Below are 19,344 nucleotides of genomic sequence, written 5' to 3'. Positions count from 1 at the left end.
AATTTTTTTCTCATAGTTCTTTGTATTCCATCCACCACCCATCCCTCCAGCTGTCAACTGCACAGTGCTCAAAGAGCCCACCCTCCCCTCTGCCCTTCTGTGTAAATGCCCTGCCAACCTTCTACTCCCGACTTCTGTATTATCCTTCCTGTTCAATTATCTTCCTAAATAAAACTTTGCAATGGACATCACAATGTTGAGCTGTCAGGTGCTGAGGAAGCCCACTGAGAAGGTGACTCTGAAAGCAGAATGTACTCCTCCCCCATTGTAAACCCACACAGGTTTGTCTCCAAATGTCCTCCACAGCATCTTTTCTAAGAATGGCCTGGCCCCTCTAACCGAGTGGCTGGGCAGATAAACCAGTAAAACAGGCCGGGAATGAACACACTGTCCTTGGGAACAGCTAGAAGGTAAACCATTTCTAACATTTCTATTAAAACTGTTTATCCTGTGATGTAAAATGGGAAGGAGAAGCCAGACTTCAGCCCTGGGAGCTCAGCCATGAAGAAAAAACTCAACTGGGAACTGTGGCTGATGGCCTGGCTTCCATCGGCTTTTTCTGTTGGGTGTTGTGAGAATCCAATTTCTGGTGGCTAAATGGGTTCTGAGGGCCTGGGGTCCCATTCTGGGTCAAGACTGATTGGGTTGGCAGGTACCTACCAGCTCCTGCTTAAGCCAGAAGTAGAAGGCTTTAGTTACAGCAGAGGGTGTGTGTGATTATACTGGCTCAGATGGCAAACAGCATGAAGGACAAGGCTTAATTCTCAGTTCGGAAAGAGTTCTGTTTACCTTGTTATCATCCAGGCCCTTGGCTTTCTCTTTTCTGAAATTTCCTCTTCACTGTCCAAAAATTCTGGTTGTTAGGGTTTTGCTTGTTTTATGCTTTTTGTGTTTCCATTACTCTACCTAGCAGAAAGCCTCCTACCAAAGTTTAGTCTGCCCTGAATAGGGCTGTGGCTGCTCTCAAGGTCAGGCAATTGGAAACAGGGAGTTAATTCTGGGCCAAATGCCTCACAAGTTCATAATTCTCTTCTAAATTCAGTCTGAGTCCTTCTGTCTGCAGAGGCCTCAGGCTATTTGGGTTTTCACATAGCATCCAAAATCATTACCCAAGTAACAGCTTTGTCTCAAGCGCTTCTTCAGGAGGAATAAACCATGCTTCCTTATTCCTCACTGAACACAGCACAGGAATCCTGGTTATTCTCACACCCAGCCTGGTTCTGGAGTCATGAGAGGACCCAGAAAAAGCCCTCAAAACTTCCTTACCCACTCAGTCAACAGGTGTGCCCTGCCCAGCAGCAGCAGACATGAAGCATGCCTTTAAGAGGCACACACTCAGACCCACACACCCTTGTGTTTACACACTCACATGATGAGCCAGTTTCAGTAAAGTAAGTAACACACCTGTGGAAAAGACAAGGATGGTGCTAGACTTTCAACTGAAGTTAGTACAGGCAATCCTGAAAGAATTGGGGTAGATGTTCTGTGAAGCCTGAAAATCTCTCTCTCTCTCTCTCTCTCTCTCTCTCTCTCTCTCTCTCTCTCTCTCTCTCTCTGAAGGAGAGTGGGTGAGAGTATCAGAGCTGGTCTTTATTTAACACTCACCAAGTAGTCTTATCTTTCCAGGGAATTCAGACCACTGCTTTCCTTCTGCCTCCTACCATATATCCCTGGGCATATAACTTTGTAAGAAGTGGCAGTTTATCAAAGAGACTACAGAGCTTGTGTTATGATAAAAGTAAAATGCTGTGGATCCCCGAGGGGTGCAGTGGCAGAAACACTGCAGGTCCCCGAGGTGTGGTGGTGGGCAGTGGGCACAAGACCACGGTGGATCACAAGGGCAGCCAGCCCCAGGCAGGGAGCCCCTGAGTGGCCTATGGGTCATGAAGACCAGAGGGTCCTAGGTAGGGAGCCTAGGCAGGGAGCTGCCTGGTGTGTGACAGACCTTGGCTGGGCAACCAGTCCCATGAGGAGCTGCAGTCATGTGACCAGTGAGAGACCCAGATGGGTAGGCAGAGTGAGGTTGGGTATTTATTTAGTGAGTTATGGAAGGGAAGGGAAAGGGGAGAAAAGCAGAGAGGCAGAGAGAAAGAGAAACAGAGGGAGGAAGAAATAAGTGGGGAGAAGGGAACAAGGCAGAAGCTGCTTCTTTGGGAGAGAGCTGGAAAGGAAGAAGCTCAGACTGGAAGCCTAAGGAAGATGGCCTGCCTCAGTGGTGGATGGGGGAGGGAGTGGTTTCAGAGCAGCTGCAGCGGCAGGTACCTGGAAACCTGAGCTAAATTTGCCAGCTGGTTCCAGTCTATGTTGGGACCACTGAGCACACAGCCCAGGCACAGCAGGCATGGATGGACTGATGCCTCCAGGTTCCAAGTACCCAGAGGCAGCACAGGGCCAAGCAGCATCCAGAGTATGATTTGCACCCCTCCTGGCTCCCAGCTTCAGCTGAGAGCCTAGATCCTGGTTCCCAGCCAGATAGCTGAGCTGCTGAGAAATAGCCCACAAGCAGTCAAGTGTCTATTGAAATGCAAATGCACCTCCAGCCAGGTGTCTTTGGAAACCTGTCAGCTAGGGGGACTTACAGCTTGGATGCTTAAAGGAAGCAATGACCTGAATTCTACCTGACAGCTTACTGAAGCTGCCAAACAGGTACTGGAACAAGTGGAGTATGCAATACAAAAACAGTAGGTACATTATATTAATTATGATAAACCTTGGCAAGCATGTATATTACCTACAAAACTTACTCCCACAGTGGTTTTATGGCAAAACAGTCCGCTTATGTGGATACAACGTCCTGTCTTACCAGTCAAGGTATTAAACCCTTATTTTGAAGCATTAACTTGTTTAGTATGGAAGAGCAGAATGGAATCTAGGCGATATTTTGGTAGGGAACCTAATGTGATGAACACTTCTTATATTAAGCAACAGATTGATTAGTTATTTCAAAATAATGATTGTTGGGCAATTGTGCTTGTTCAATTTCAAGACCAGATTAATAATCTTTTCCCAGATGATAGGGTGCTACAATTCACACAACTATATTCTTTTATTTCCCCCTAAAGGTTGCTTTGTCAATTTTTACAGATGGTTCTCCCAGTGGAAGAGCAGCATGTGTTGTTGGTGGTAAAGGACATGTGGTGCGAACTGAACTGGCCTCAGTTGAAACAGTTGAGCGGTTGTATAGTATTCCAGGTTTTTTGTTTGTTTGTTTTGGGTTTTTTTTTTTTTTGCAAATAATGCATTTAATTTATCTACTGACTGCCATTACATTTTTAAAACCCTTCAGATATTGGAAACTGTTCCATACATTGGGACTGGCAATAAGCAAGTTAAAATGTTGTTCCAGCAAATTCAAGGTTCCATTTATCAAAGGAAATTGCCATGCTTTGTGGGTCATTACAGAGCATGTTCTTCCTGGTCCATTGGCTGAAGGTAATACTCTAACCAATAAGTTTACAAAGTTGATTGCTTTATCTCAAGTTGAGCTTGATCAATGATCACATGCTTTACATCACCAAAATAGCAAGAGTTTAAGGAAACAATTTGGATTAACAAGAGACATTGCTCATCAGATTGTCAAGCCGTGTGATATATATCCACAATACTTACCTGTACCTCATCTGGGAGTAAATCATGGAGGCCTGCCTCCTAATCAATTATGACACATGGATGCTATTCATATCATGTATATGTGACAACTGATAAATATACATGTTTCTTAATAGCCTCTAAGCTTGTGATAACCCTTTGCTTAAAGTGTTCTTCCTATATGGGAATCCCTAAAATTATAAAGACAGACAATGGCTCCAGATATATTAGTAAAACATTTCAGCAGTTTTGTTCCCAATGGAATATCAAACACAAAACTGGCATTTCATATAATCCTCAAGGACAAGGAACTGTGGAGCATGCCCATGGCTCCTTGAAATCACAACTTCAAAAGATAAAAATAGGGGAATTGTACTCTCAGTCACCACATAATGCCTCAAATCATGCCTTTTTTTTTTTACTCTAAATTTTTTGAATATGGATGCCCATAAGCAATCTGCTGTAGACCGATTTTGGCATTATGGCACCAAGGTGACCTTTGGTAAAGTAAGGTGGAAAGACCCTTGCACTGGATTATGAAAGGGACCCAAGCCTGTATTAATATGGGCTTGAGGATATATCTGTATTTGTTCACAGAAAGACGTTGAAGTACAATGGCTTCCAGAAAGTCTGATCTGACGTGTACAGCAGAAGTCTGACTCTTCTGTGGGGACATTGGAGTCAGAGTGAGGTTCCTGAATCTGTGTTCCTGACTTTCTTACAACATCATGCTGCAGTATGAGAAGAAAAGGAAGATTGTGGTGACAATTGGTGACTCCTAGATTCTTGGTGGACTTACTGCACGAATTTCTATACCTCAGTGTGTTCTGTTTATTTTGGAGTCAGTCCAAGAATACTGACTGAATGCTTAACAGTTTATCCACACTACATCTTGGGATACAGAACTCATTTTTGCCAGTATGTTATTCAATCTGCTGTTGAAATAAAGGACCTGAGAACTGCGACCTCAGAAAATTTTCCCCTGAGGGAAAGAGACTTATTAAAGCAATGGATCACTATTATGGAGGCAAAGAGTGACTGAGCCCCTTGTGAGAGATGAGGAGGGGGCCATAAAGGCTTTTACTGCTGCTCAGAGACTGGGACAGTTTAGACTTGTCTTTGAAACTTAGAAGCAGCAATGAAGATGGACTATAGGAGAGATAAAAGACTCAAAGCTCACCATCACAGAAACCTTTTCTTGTCTTTTGATTAGAATGGATTTAAAAGAATTTTGAGATGTGTGCTTCCCTGCTCCCCTGTCCAACCTTCCTGTGTCCCGATCGTCCCGTTGCCCCAGGTTCTCCCCATCCTACCCTTCTCACTTTTTTCTCCCCATCTCCCCTTGCCCCCCTCCCACCCCACCCTTGAGATCCCGATTTTTTGCCTGGCAATCTTGTCTACTTCCCCTACCCAGGAGGATAGCTATATGTTTTTCTTTGGGTTCACCTTCTTATTTAGCTTCAGGCGATGTCCCCAGTTAGTTCCTGGGGCAGCTGAGGATAGGGAACCTGAAATGATCCTATCCTATAGCCATACTGATGAATATTTTGCATATCACCATAGAACCTTCATCTGGCGATGGATGGAGATAGAGACAGAGGCCCACACTGGAACACTGGACTGAGCTCCCAAAGTACCAATGAGGAACAGAAGGAGGAAGAAGATGAGCAAGGAAGTCAGGACCAAGAGGGGTGCACCCACCCACTGAGACAGTGGGGCTGATCTATTGGGAGCTCACCAAGGCCAGCTGGATTGGGACTGAAAAAGCAGGGGATAAAACCGGACTCTCTGAATATGGCGGACAATGAGGGTTGCTGAGAAGCCAAGGACAATGACACTGGGTTTTGATCCTACTTCTTGTTCTGGCTTTGTGGGGGCCTAGCCAGTTTGGATGTTCACCTTCCTAGACCAGGATGGAGGGGGGAGGACTTTGGACTTTCCACAGGGCAGGGAACCCTGACTGCTCTTCAGACTTGAGAGGGAGGGGGAGGGGAGTGGGGGGAGGGGGGGAGGGGTGGGAGGCTGGGAGGAGGTGGAAATTTTTTTTTCTCAATAAAAAAAAAAGAAGTTGAAAAAAAAAATAAAAAAATAAAAGAATTTTGATTTGACAAATTGAGTGTTTATGTTAGAATTATGGTATCGACCTGTTAATGTTTGTAGTTCATTATGAAAAAAAAAGTAGTTCATTATTAGAAAGAGATTAGAGCTTGTCTGAGAAAAAAAATTGACATGATAAGCCCTTAGAAGGCAATCTCACCTCTGGTCACTCTCCATCCCATTATTAGGAAATATTGTAGCCACAGGAGTATATGTATCACAAAGCAGTATCTGCTTGCATATGTTTAACTCTCTTAACAGAAAATTGGCTTAAAGGTGAACAGCGCCTAGAGATGCTTTCTCCCTTAACCCTTTATTCACAGAGGTTGGTAGTGAGAGATGGGTAAGATCTTCCCTGTACTCACCCAGGCAATCCAAAACAGGACATACATGATGGAATGTATGTACTGATGACAGGTAAGTTTGGAACATGGGAAAATGACTCCCAAGACAGACACAGTCATCTGTCCTGTAGCAGAAGCACAGGCTTTATTAAATAAAATAAAAAGGGAGGAATATGTGGGGACACACAGGTGTAAGCCTATCCCACCTTGACTGGAAGTCAGAGAGAGTTATTGTTGCTCTCTCAAAGTTGTTAAAAACAGGTGTGGCTACAAACAAAAGATTCTGAGCTAGGGTGTGGTTAATTAGTATTTTGTGTATAGAGGTAGATCTGCTCCACATGGAGCAAAGATCAGAGAATTTAAGTCTATTCCCTATATCATGTTAATGAAGTCTGTTGCATTCACATATAAACGTGAAAAATATTCACTGAACATCCCTCCCAATGCTATTCTGTATTTCTGACTCTTGTTTTTCTTATATCTCTGTTCTTTTTCCTTAATAATTCTAATCCTCAAGCACCTACCTTGGAATGTATGAGTTATGTCAAAGTTGGTATTTGACAACCTTGCAGTAAACATCTGCAGCCCTGAAGTTAGGAAGAATGACAGACAGCTTTAGTCTCCTTCATTGTTGTTGACTGTCCAGTAGGGTGGAGTAGACATCTTCCCTTCTAGAACAATGTCCAACTCTGCTTTGCCTGCACAGCACAGGGCAACTGAAACAGTGATTCTGTTCCAGCAGACTCAAAGAGCTTAGCTGCTGGCTCTTCACCCTTCACACTGGTTTGAAGTTACCACATCACTCCACTGGGCAACAGTGGCTCACCCTGGATGTTACTCAGATTGGTTCCATTCCTCGGCCATGTTTTCCTCAGTTATCCAGCTTCCCAAGTCCCTATGTCCTATTAGTACCTTTGTGTGAACCACCTATCCTTAGTATATGTGTAGAGGGGCCATTGGCTGACACATTTGAGCAATCCCAGCTATCTTACTATTTCATATGTGTTGGGAAGAGTTGTTAGCTACTAGAGTGAGGAGTTACAAAGAGGTTTGTTTTGTTTTGTCTTTTAACAGTTTGTAGCTGATCATCAGACCCTTTAACAAGAATTTTCAGATGTTTCTGCGATCAATGTCCAAACATAGCTGGTTCCTGGGCTTTTTGCCAGCTCAGCATCCCAGGCTTCCTTCCCCTTTCTGCACTATTATGAATTTCATCAGTGTCCCCTTTTCTATAATATGTATAAACAAAGTCTCTCTGGGTGGTGATGAATCTTGACTTGTTCAAGGATACTTGTGTCAATTTTGCAAGTTTGTGTTTATTATTTTTGTGAAATGCATACAGTGCCAAGAACTTTATAAATCGTGATTAATATGAAGCCAGCAATCCCATGAGCTACATATGTCTAACATCTTCATGTTACAGATGGGACAAAGACAAGAACAAGCAACTTACCCAAAGACACACAGCCAGTCCAGGAGAACCTGCATTTCTATCGACATGAGCTGACTTCAGAGTCTTTACTTGGCTTTGTCTGTCAACATAAGCAACACTTGCTCACACCAACAGAAATAACTAAAAAGGGCCAATGCAAAAAAGATGATAAAAGGCAAAAGCCCTGACATGCAAATGTTGCTCTGTTTACTGGTGATAATAGCCATCGTCCATTATTAGGTCAAAAACATTGATTAGCACATTTTATTAAGATAGTGTTGGCAGAGTTTCTGTCTCTCCAGCATCTCCCAAATAAACACACAGAGGCTTAATATTAATTATAAATGCTAGGCCAATACTCAGGATTATTACTAGCTAGCTCTTAAATTTAAATTAACACATTTCCATTCCTTTACTTGCTGCCATATGACTCTCGTTACCTCGTTTTGTACAGATTCTACTTCCTCTGTGTCTGGCTGGAGACTCCTCACTCTGCCCTTCTTCTTCCCGGACTCCTTATAGTCTGGGTCTCCTGCCCAGTCTCTTCCTACCCAGCTATAGGCCAGTGAGTTATCTATTAATGCATGAGAGTAATACAAATTCACAGTATATAGAAGGATTATTCCACAGCACTTTCTCCTCTCTTACTAATTAAAAAGGAAACTTTTAACCTTAACATAGTAAAACTAAATATAGCAAAACAGCTTTTAAGTAAGAATTGCAGTTGCAATATCCAGTCCATTTGTATGTGGCAAATTTAGAGAAAATATTATTTATCTTTATGGCTCTAAACTTTTATAAATAATTTAGCTTTTATCATAACTAAGAAAAACTTTACTAGTCTTCAACTTTGTCAAAGACTCCAGAAGAGTAAAATATTACCTAATGGTAGGGACATCTTGCTGCCTGGACAGTCACACTAGGTTCCTCTGCAATGTTGCGATATCCATCTTTGGCCTACAGGCCTAGAACATTTGACATACTTTTTCTGTGAAGCAGGGAATTTTGAAGGACTGTCCTATCTTCTCTTGGCAAAATCTTGCAGTCACTTTCTTTTGTATCCTGCTGGTCCAGTTTTGACAATATATTGTCCAAAATTGCATCAAGGACAATTTCTTTACCCAAATGGCTAGTTTTGCCATAAAGAAAACAAACTCCCTGAAGAGTTTCTTCAATGCCCATCATCTTCTCTGAAGTAGATTAGTGCTGCCAGGAGCAGGCAAGTCTCACTGCTATGAAAAAGCTTTAAGTTATTAAACATATTAAATTCTATATTCTGTAGGTCTTTAAAGTGTCTGAAGACCATCTATCTGTCTGTCTGTCTATCTATCTATCTATCTATCTATCTATCTATCTATCTATCTATCTAAATATATCTCTGTTTGATCTTGAAAACATAACTAACATGACTATAAGTTTGATAATTATAAGTGACTATTAACCTGTATTTCTTAATTATGCTAAAAAGCTTGCAAGGATAACTTCCAAGGACTAGAAATGTACATTATATTTAAATGTTAAATGAGCTGCATAGATACAATACCTTAAACAAGAGTAGACACACATGTAGAGTATGTTCTAACAAAAACAACCTTAAATTTGTATCAATATACAAAAATCTATACCAATGTAAAATCTTTAAGACTTGTAGTTATTTTTTTAGTTTAAAAGTAGATTCAAAAATAAATAAGTAAATAACAAAAAATCAAAATACAAAAAACAGATTCAATAATCTACCCTTTTATCCTATCATTTCTATATATTCCCCTTTTTTCCTTTAGAAAAAGATCTTTAAATTTAACTCTTTTATTTAGCTTTTTTCTGACTATGACCAATAACAACTATAACCAATCCCCCTTAAATGCTAATAAACATTAATAACCTGACTTTTGGGAATGTGAACATCATTTTCTAGACTACTTCCTGTTGTATGGGGGCACTGGTAATCTTTGGGGGAACCTTTAAAAAAATCAGAATAATTTTAAGGTTTTGGCTGGAGTATTTTGTGAAATTGGATCCTCTTAGCAGCCTTGGAGCTGTTCTAGATGCTGGATCACCTAGGCCATCTGTTTTTTTTTTGTTTGTTTGTTTGTTTGTTTTGTTTTTGATGTCTAATCTTCTCGTTCTGAAAACACATAAACTTTTAAAGATAACATACATTACAAGTATGGAATATGTGATGAGCACAAGTCAGTTAAAGATGATGTTTGTTTTATATTTTAGCAGGCAAAATATACATTATGTGTCTTGTAGTTCTTCTACGTTATTTTTTTAAGACCCACAGCCAGGGTTTCATGGAGTATACCCAATCAAACTTGATTCTCTTTAACCTGAAATAAATTCATAGATTCTCATATTCTGTGGAAATAGAAGCATAGCCTCTTCCACAAAGTAGCATACCTTTTGACTTAAACTTTGAACTTAAGACATTTTCAAAATATATGAGTTGGCTTATTCTAGCAGCTTTCATAATCAAATGTGTCTTAGTAGCTGTTGTTTATTAGAAATCAGAAAATCTAAAGACAACACAATAACATACAGAATCCAGACTCTCTGTATATTCTTTACTTCCTTTTTAAAGACTTTATTATTTTAAAACTATGTATTTTTTCATGACTGTCTGTACCTTCTCTTTTCTCTCTGAAACCTATGTACATTTCCAAACACACTATACCCTATTTGGAGGCTTCTTTTCCCACTTGAATCTGTCTATATTGCATATTTGTCATCTTTTTCTGACCACATGAGCTTTTAAGCAGTGGACTAAGATATCCACCTCTGCTGTGGTGGCTGGCTCTGTCACACTTGGTTCCCTAAGAGCTTAGCTTCAGGGTTGACGTACTGAGAAAAGACACATTTACCAGTCAAAATCTGGCAAGTTGTTGGGTCCACTCTACCACCAAGTCGCATGCTAACCACTACTCATGAACCCCTTAAATGTTTGGTAGCAGGAACTCCAAAAAGAGCTGTATCCATACCATTAGCACAAGCAAGGAAACCATGTCTTAAAGGAACCATGCTTCTGCTTCCTGCCACCAAACAGTCTACATGAAATAGTTGGTTACCAAGAAGCTATGCTTGACTCCATTTTTGTGTGTTAAGAATCCTTTTATAATTTTCATCAGGTCTTTTTTATTTAATTTTTTTCATTTTACAGGCCAGCCCCAGTTTCCCCTTCTTCTCTTTTCCTGCTTCCCCCACCTTCCCCCATCCACTCTTTCTACCCCCTCCCTGTTTACCCAAGAGATCTTAAATATTTCCCCTTCCTGAGGCCCTCCATGTCCCTCTTAGGGTCCTCCTTTTTACTTAGCTTCTCTGGAGTTGTGGATTATAGCCTGGTTATCCTTTGCTTTGTATCTAATATTTATCTGAGTGAGTACATTCTGTGTTTGTCTTTCTGGGTCTAGGTTACCTCACTCAGGATGACTTTTACTAGTTCCATCCATTTGCCTACAAATTTCAGAATGTCACTTTTTTACCTCGGAGTAATACTCCATTGTGTAAATGTACCACATTTTCTTTATCCATTCTTCAGCTAAGGGGCCTCTGGGTCATTTCTGGGTTCCTGGTTATTACAAATAATGCTGCTATGAATATAGTTGAGCAAGTGACTTTGTCGGGTCTTATGAGGAAATTCCAGCCCCATATTGGAATGACATTTGTAGACTGAGTTTTCCTGTGCTGGCAACTGTTCTTGAATAACCATTCAGAAACTTAATATTAATTGTTAATGCTCAGTCAATAGCTGAGGCTCACTAGCCAACTCTTATATTTAAATTAACCCATTTCCTTTCCTTTACTTGCTGCCATGTATTTCATGACTTGTTACCTATTTTGTACATGTCCTACTTCCTCTGATTCCTCACTCTCTCCTCTTCTGCTTCCTAGCATCCTCCTAGTCTGGCTCTCCCACCCAATCTCTTCCAGCCCAACTCTAAGCCAGTTAGTTCTTTATTAACCCACGAGAATAATACACACTCACAGTGTAAAGAAGGATTATTCCACAGCAAGATAGCATACAATCTACTCCCACTCTCACTCAAGATTCACGCAACTTTGAATGGTTTTTATCTGATTGCCAACCATAGCCATTTTTGGTGTGGAATTTCCCTCTGTATGCTATGAATATTTTTTTTTTTTATTTTTCGAGACAGGGTTTCTCCGTAGCTTTTGGTTCCTGTCCTGGAACTAGCTCTTGTAGACCAGGCTGGCCTCGAACTCACAGAGATCCGCCTGCCTCTGCCTCCCGAGTGCTAGGATTAAAGGCGTGCGACACCACCGCCCGGCTTGCTATGAATATTTTTATTAACATTGATTAATAAAGAAGCTGCTTTGGCCTATGGCAGGGCCGAATATAGGTAGACAAGAAAGCCAAACTGAATGCAGGGAGAAAGAAGGTGGAGTCAGGCAGACACCATGAAGCTGCTGAAGGAGAAAGATGCCAGAACCTTACCAGCAAGCCACAATCTCATGGCGATACACAGATTAATAGAAATGGGTTAGTTTAAGGTATAAGAGATAGCTAGGGATACCCCTGAGACATTAGGCAAATGGTGCTTTAATTATATAGCTTTTGTATGATTATTCGGGTCTGGGTGGCCAGGAAATGAACGCGCAATCTCTAGTTACATAATGGCACCCAATGTTCAGCAATATACTTCCACATAAAGACAAAGAAAGCAAAAAAAGGGGAAGCTTCTAGGCCCACAAAAACGGGAGTCAATTGGAGGTTCTTGGTAGCTGTATTTTTCAGATAGGCTTTGTTTGCTGGTATTGAGCAGAGATGCAGTTTCTTTAAGAACCGGCTTCCTGGTTAGTGCTGGCCGCACAAATGGCTTTGGCTCTTTCTAGAAACTGGGGAAATGGTTGCTGGGTGTTTCTGGAGATCCAGTGGACTCATTGTAGCAGGGACACTACCTGACCTCTTTATAGCCTCCTCTCTCAGGAGACAGTGATGGAGACTTGGGTTTCCAAATATCAGCATTAGATCAGATGTTGTGTACAAAAGCCCCTGAAAGAACCATATATTCCTTTCACTGGTGGGAAGCAATGTGACTAGATGCAGGGGGGAGGGGCTTGGTCCTTGAAAAGTTTCTGTACCCCCATAAGACTCTGCACAGATGTAATAATTAAGACCAAATCAAACCCAATTAGACAAAGCCTAGGTTTAATAGATACAAATGCTCCTGATGGCTTTTCAACCCTCCAGAAAGGAGACGGGAAAGGAAGACTGGAAAACCCTGTATTTGTTCTCTGGGAGACAGTTTAAATACCCTGTGACCATGTCTTGAGTATCTCTGGGGAGGAGTCACCGTTTGGCAGGCTTTCTCGGGTGGGGGTGGGAAGACAGAGTCTGGACTGAGGCGGCTCCAGGGGAGGGGGCTTGGGCTGAAGCCCCCACCTGAACATTCCAGACTCTTTGAATAACTGGATGCCAGGGCATAGGGTGTGTCTCTCATCCAAACAAGCCAGACTCTTTAGATATATGGATGCCAGGGGCTAGGGTGAGCTTCCATCCAAACAGTCCTGCTTCTACTTAATGTGCCAGGTTGAGTGGATGGGGGATAGGTTGAGGGGAGGTAGGAGGAGCAGAAGGAGGGGATAGAGGGGGAACTGGGGTTGGTGTGTATAATGAGTAAAAAATTTAAAAGATAAAAAAAAGAACACATCAATATTGCTAATACTGTTGGCCAGTTTAGTATTTCAGCTTTTTTTATCCAGTGTCCACCCGCAAACACAACCTCCTTTGCTCCTCCTGTCTGCGAATCTTGCTATTTCTTTGGTGTGTGGCTCCTCTCTCACACCTTGAAGCCCCATCCAGGGCTGGTCTACTTGGGCCATCCTTAAGGCCACCCGTAGTCTTCATTCAAGTGAGAGAGGGGACAGAGGTAACTCTTCCGAGAAAGAGCAAAGCAATTCTTTCATTAACAAGTAGGTTCCAAGGAAACAAGTTCACAGTTCTCCCGAATAACTATTTCACTACCTCATCCTGAGGTTCAAGACCCTGACTTTGGCACAAGGGACTTTATGAACTTAGAATACAGTCTTTGCTTGGAGTTCTGTCTTTCTGAATGTAAGGGCCTGGGACATGCCTTTTTTGCTATCTGAAAATACGGCTGCAGGACTGGGTGTCTCTTTCCTTAATACTTGGGATTCTGTGTCTAAGCATGTCAAATTTCTATTTTTTTTCCTTTTCCTTCTTCTTCTTCTTTTTTTTTTTGTTTTTTTTTTTTGTTTGTTTGTTTCTCAAGACACGGTTTCTCTGTGTAACCACCGTGGCTATCCTGGAACACCTCGAACTGACAGAGATCCGCCTACCTCTACCTTCTGAGAGCTGAGATTAAAGGCATGCATCACCAATGCTTGGTTCCTGTCAATCTATTAGTAAAAAGTACTAACAGCCACCAAATCCCATCATCCTTAGAGTTACTTTTTTTCCATCCACTAGCAAATATACCACTTTGCCTATAGCTCACACAGTCATTAGTGCCTTTCTACAGGCTAATAATATTTGTTTTTTGAGCTGGCTTAACACACAAGGGCCTATTGACATGTCACAATCACCTTTTGGTTGGACAGTGACCCAACTCTAGAATCCTACTCTGAGGCTTTGCTTCTAAGACCAATCATCTTAGGATGAGACTCCTAGAAAAAGATTCAGAGTTGAGGTCTTTTTTTGTCTTATTTGGTGAGTTGTTTGCTCTTGAATAAGGATCTTTATAATCCAGAGTAGCTGAAACTCACGATGTAGCCCAGGCTGGCATCACACTTACAGCTATCCTCATGCCTCAGCATTCCAAGGGCTGGGACTACAGGAGTGTATCACCACATAAGTTGAAGTCTTGTAAGCTTGTGGTTTGTTGTAAAGCACTCTCAGGAGTAGGGACAAGGTAAGCAACTTATGCCCAGGGGGAGAGCTGAGCCAGTTGGATTTGAGGAGCAGAGAGCAGCAACCTAGCACACCCTTTATTCCAGTTGGAGGCAGGGGGATGGACCACAAGACCTGGAGGTGTGACTCCCAGTTGCAGCTGTCTGCGTGTGATCCCAGAGAATCCCTTGGAGATGATGGCATCAGTAAAGAACGTTCACTGCTGCAGATGGGAAGACCTGGCCAGAAAAGGACATGGCGCCAGGACAGCAGCAGCATCTGTGACATCAGTCAACTGCTTTCATTTGTGTCCTGAATAGCAAACACTTCCTTGAAATTCTTCTCAAACTCAGACTCCAGTCTAAGTCCCATTTCACCAAAGTTGAGGTCCTAGAAAACAACAAAGGCGAGAATGATGGTGCTTGTTAGTAGTGAGACATCTCCTTCTTGGCGTTTCTACCCTCTGGCGGAATCTGTGTACTTCGTGGTCCAGCCACATGTTAGGAAACAGACTTTGATATTTCTAAGAACTGGGCCTAGGAGAACATTAGAAGCAGAAAATCCTCTGACTGGAGAGATGACTCAGTGGGTTAATATTTGCCACACAAGTGTGAGGACCTAAGTTCAGATCCCCAAACCCACAGAAACCTGTATGTGGTAGTGCACAGCCATAATCCCAGCCTCTACAGTGGTGATTGACAGGTTGCCAGGTATCAAATCAGGAGAAATGTGAACAAAGCCCATGGTTGTTCTCTAACTTGGTCCTCATGTGTACTATGATACAAGCAGCTGCAATTCCACATGAACATAAACAGACTCATGCGCACATATACAACACACATATCTATATGCACACACAAAGATTTAAGCTAGGAGCTGAAGAAATGGCTCATTGGTTAAGAATATATACTGATTTTACAGAAGACCCAAGTTCAGTTCCCAGCACTCATGGCATGGAACTGTGATATCAGTTTAGGGGATCTAATGCCCCTAGTCCATAGGCACCTAAAGTCACAAGTACATACACTGTGCTTTCACGCGCACGCGTGCGCGCGCGCACACACACACACACACACACACACACACACACATTTTCTTCTAGATAGGATTTCTCTATGTAGCACTGGTTGTCCTGAAACCTGCTCTGAGGATAGCCTCAGGCTCAGGGACCTGCCTGTCTCTGCCTTCCATATGCTAGGATTTAAATACTGTACTATCATGCCCAGATTAAACACACAGACATATTTTTAAACTATTTAATAGAAATAGATTCTCATGTGTGTGTATATAGAAGGATAGCTTAACTTTTCTCTGTAGACAGGCTTTGAACTCTCTGATGCTGGGGACCTTTATGGTGTCTAGATACCTGCTAGATCTTACACTGAAAAATAAAACAAAACGAAACAAAAAATACAGCTCACTGTCAGGTTTTTGCTTTTTTGGGTTTGTTTGTTTGTTTGTTTGAGATAGGTCCAATAGTGTAGACAAGGCAGGCTTTCAATACAAGACAATCCTCTTAATTCAGTCTTTGAAGGCTATAATCAGGGCATGCCCCCACTGTGTCTGGCACTCTCAGACTTACTGCTTATGCTACGTTCTTACAGGAAGGTGTAGGAAACTAGACTTTCCAGGTAGCAGAAACTGAGGGAAAGAGTAACCCAGTGGAAAGAAGATGCAATGCAGCCAGAAAGGGATGCTGACCTTGAACGTGGTCCTGTGATTGTGGAAGATGAGCCTCATGTCTTGCGCAAACTCTTCCACATGGGAGTAACCTCTCTCTCTCAGTTTTTTCTTGATGATGTCCAACCACATAGCTTTCTGCACAACCTCAGACGTCTCTTTGAACTGGTGACAGAAATAGCAATGGAAGAGTGACTGATATGGTTCAGCTTACCTTCCACAGAATGTCCACAGAAACAACAGAGTCTGAGGTCCAGGGGGATTTCATCACAATCCTACAAGTATCCCTCACAGTCATATGCTGTCATGAAAGCCATTGATGAGGGGGCTCGCCACCATTACTTACGTAATAATAATATGGCATCTTGGAAAAAAAGGAACTCTCGGAACAGCAATAGACTCTCAAGAGGACAAACTCACACTTCTGCAAGAAAAGGAGAAACAATCAAAGTGACTTAGAAAGGCAGAATTCATTCCACACCAGAGCCATAGCCCTATCTGCACCTAGAGGAGTGATAACCAGAGCCACAGGCCCCAGCTGCACCGATTGAAGGAAGAGATATGTAGATAACAGGATAAGAATACACTGAACAACATAAAGATCAATAAATACACCACCAGAAACTAGTGGTTCTACAACAGGAAGACCTGAATAGTTCAACAAAGATAAAACAGAAGAAAATTATCTTTAAAATAACTTCATGAAGATAACAGAAGCCCTTAAAGAGGAAATGAAAAATTCCCTAAAATAAATGAAGAAAAAACAAACAAAAAATTGGAAGAAATCAACAAATCCCTTAAAGAAAATGAAGAAAAAGCAATCACACATGTGAAGGAAATGGTTAAAGACTTAAAAACTGAACTAGAGGCAATAAAGAAAACATAAACAGAGGGTATTCTGGAAATGGAAAATCTGGGCAAACAGTTGGGAGCTACATATGCAAACAGAAAACAAAAGAATACAAGAGATAGATGAGAGAATCTCAGGCATTGAATATGCTATAGAGGAAATAAATTCATTAGTCAGAGAAAATGTTAAATCCAACAAATTCCTAACATAAAATATCCAGGAAATCTGGGACACCATGAAAAGACTGATCCTAAGAATAATAAGGATAGAAGAAGTCCAGATCAAAGGTACAGAAAATATATTCCACAGTCTACGGCCATACCACCCTGAACGCGCCCGATCTCGTCTGATCTCGGAAGCTAAGCAGGGTAGGACCTGGTTAGTACTTGGATAGGAGAAAATATATTCCACAAAATCATAGAAGAAAATTTCCCAATCTAAAGAAGGACAGGTCAATGAAAGTACAAGAAGCTTACAGAGCAGTAAATAGATTGGACCAAAAGAAGCAAAAAAACAAGTCTGCTCGACACATAATAAATAAAACACTAAACATATATAATAAAGAAATAATATTACAAGATGCAAAGGAAAAAGGCCAGGTAACATATAAAGGCAGACCTATCAGAATTACACAGAACTTTCAGAACTTTTTAATGGAAACTCTGAAAATCAGAAGGTTCTAGACAGACTTCTACGGAAACTAAGAGTTCAGGAAGGCCAGCCCAGACTACTATACACAGCAAACCTTTCAATCACCATATATGGAGAAAATAAGATATTCCATGACAAAACCAGATTTAAACAATACCTATTCACAAATCCAGATCTACAGAAAGTACTAAAAGGAATACTCCAGCTCAAGGAAATTAGGTACACCCATAAAAACACAGGCAATAAATAATCCCACACCAGTAAATCCTAAAGAAAGAAAACATACACACAATACCAACAACAACAACAACAAAAACAAAAAATAACAGGAACTAACAATCACTGGCCATTAATCCCTTAATATCAATGGTCTCATCTTTAGAAAGACATAGGCTAACAGAATGGATATGAAAACAGAATCTATTCTTCTGCCACATACAAGAAACATGCCTCAACTTCAAGACAGACATTACATCAGAGTAAAGGGTTGGGAAAAGATTTTCCAATTAAATGGCTCTAAGAAACAAGCTGGTATAGCTATCCTAATATCTAACAAAATAAACTTCAATCTAAAAGTAATCAAAAGAGTTAAAGAAGGATATTTCATATGCATAGGAGGGAAAATCCATCAAGATGAAGTCTCAGTTCTGAGCATCTATGCCTCAAACACATTTGTGAAAGAAGCATTACTAAAATTGAAATCACACATCAAACTCCACACACTAATAGTGGAAGACTTCAATACACCACTCTCACCACTAGACAGGACTGCCAGACAAAAACTTAATAGAGAAATAGAGGAACTAACAGATACTATGACACAAATGGGAATTACAGATATCTATAGAACATTCCACCAAAATACAAAAGAATATAAATTTTTCTTACCACCTCATGGAACCTTCTCTAAAACTAACCACAAACTCAGTAACAAAGCAAACCTCAACAAATACAAAAAAATTAGAATAACCCCCCTGTAATTTATTGGATCATCAAGGATTAAAGCTGGAATTCAACAACAATACTAATTGCAGAAAGCCCACAAACTCATAGAAATTGAACAATCATCAACTGAGCACTGCTGGGTCAAGGAAGAAATAAATTAAAGACTTCTTAGAATTCAATGAAAATGACTGCACAACATACCAAAACTTATGGATCATTATCAAAGCAGTGCTAAGAGGAAAGTTCATAGTACTAAGTGCCTACACAAAAAACCAGGTCTCACACTAGCGACTTAACAGCACACCTGAAAGCTCTAGAACAAAAAGAGGCAAACTCACCCAGGAGTGGTAAATGACAGGAAATAAAATTAGGGACTGACATTAATAAAAATAGAAACAAGGAAGACAATACAATGAGTCAATGAGACAAAGAGTTGGTTCTTTGAGAAAATCAACAGGATAGATAAACCTTTATCCAAACTAATCATAAGGTGGGAAGAGAATATCCAAATTAATAAAATCAGAAATGAAAGGGGGAACATGACAACAGACACCAGAAAATCATCAAGTCATACTTCAAAGACCTGTACTCCACAAAATTGGAAAATCTAAAGGAAATGAACAATTTTCTGTATCACATACCAAAATTATCAAAAATTATCAAAAGTATCACATACCAAAATTAAAGCAAGACCAAATAAACAATTTAAATACACCTTTAACCCCTAAGAAAATAGAAGCAGTTTACAAAAGTCCCCAACCAAAGTAAGCCCAGGACCAGATAGTTTCAGCTCAGAATTCTACAAAAATTTCAAAGAAGAGCTAATATCAATACTCCTCAAATTGTTCCACACAGGCCGGACGGTGGTGGCGCACGCCTTTAATCCCAG

General features: G+C 41.0%; 1 protein-coding gene across 1 annotated transcript in view; it reads right to left on the bottom strand.

Annotated features, from left to right (window-relative positions):
* Positions 1 to 14,396: 14,396 nt before the first annotated feature.
* LOC101984685 (nuclear body protein SP140-like) overlaps positions 14,397 to 19,344 on the bottom strand; it is a 93,317-nt gene continuing 88,369 nt past the window's right edge. The window contains 3 exon segments of the mRNA XM_013351691.1: positions 14,397 to 14,719; positions 16,031 to 16,174; positions 16,356 to 16,433. Coding sequence (XP_013207145.1) covers positions 14,621 to 14,719; positions 16,031 to 16,174; positions 16,356 to 16,433 — 321 coding nt within the window. The 3' untranslated portion in view covers positions 14,397 to 14,620.

The sequence above is a fragment of the Microtus ochrogaster genome, linkage group LG4, assembly GCF_000317375.1.
Source record: "Microtus ochrogaster isolate Prairie Vole_2 linkage group LG4, MicOch1.0, whole genome shotgun sequence".
Taxonomy (NCBI): Eukaryota; Metazoa; Chordata; class Mammalia; order Rodentia; family Cricetidae; genus Microtus; species Microtus ochrogaster.
Note: the sequence above shows the minus strand (reverse complement) of the source record. Positions and strands in the feature narration are given on the sequence as shown.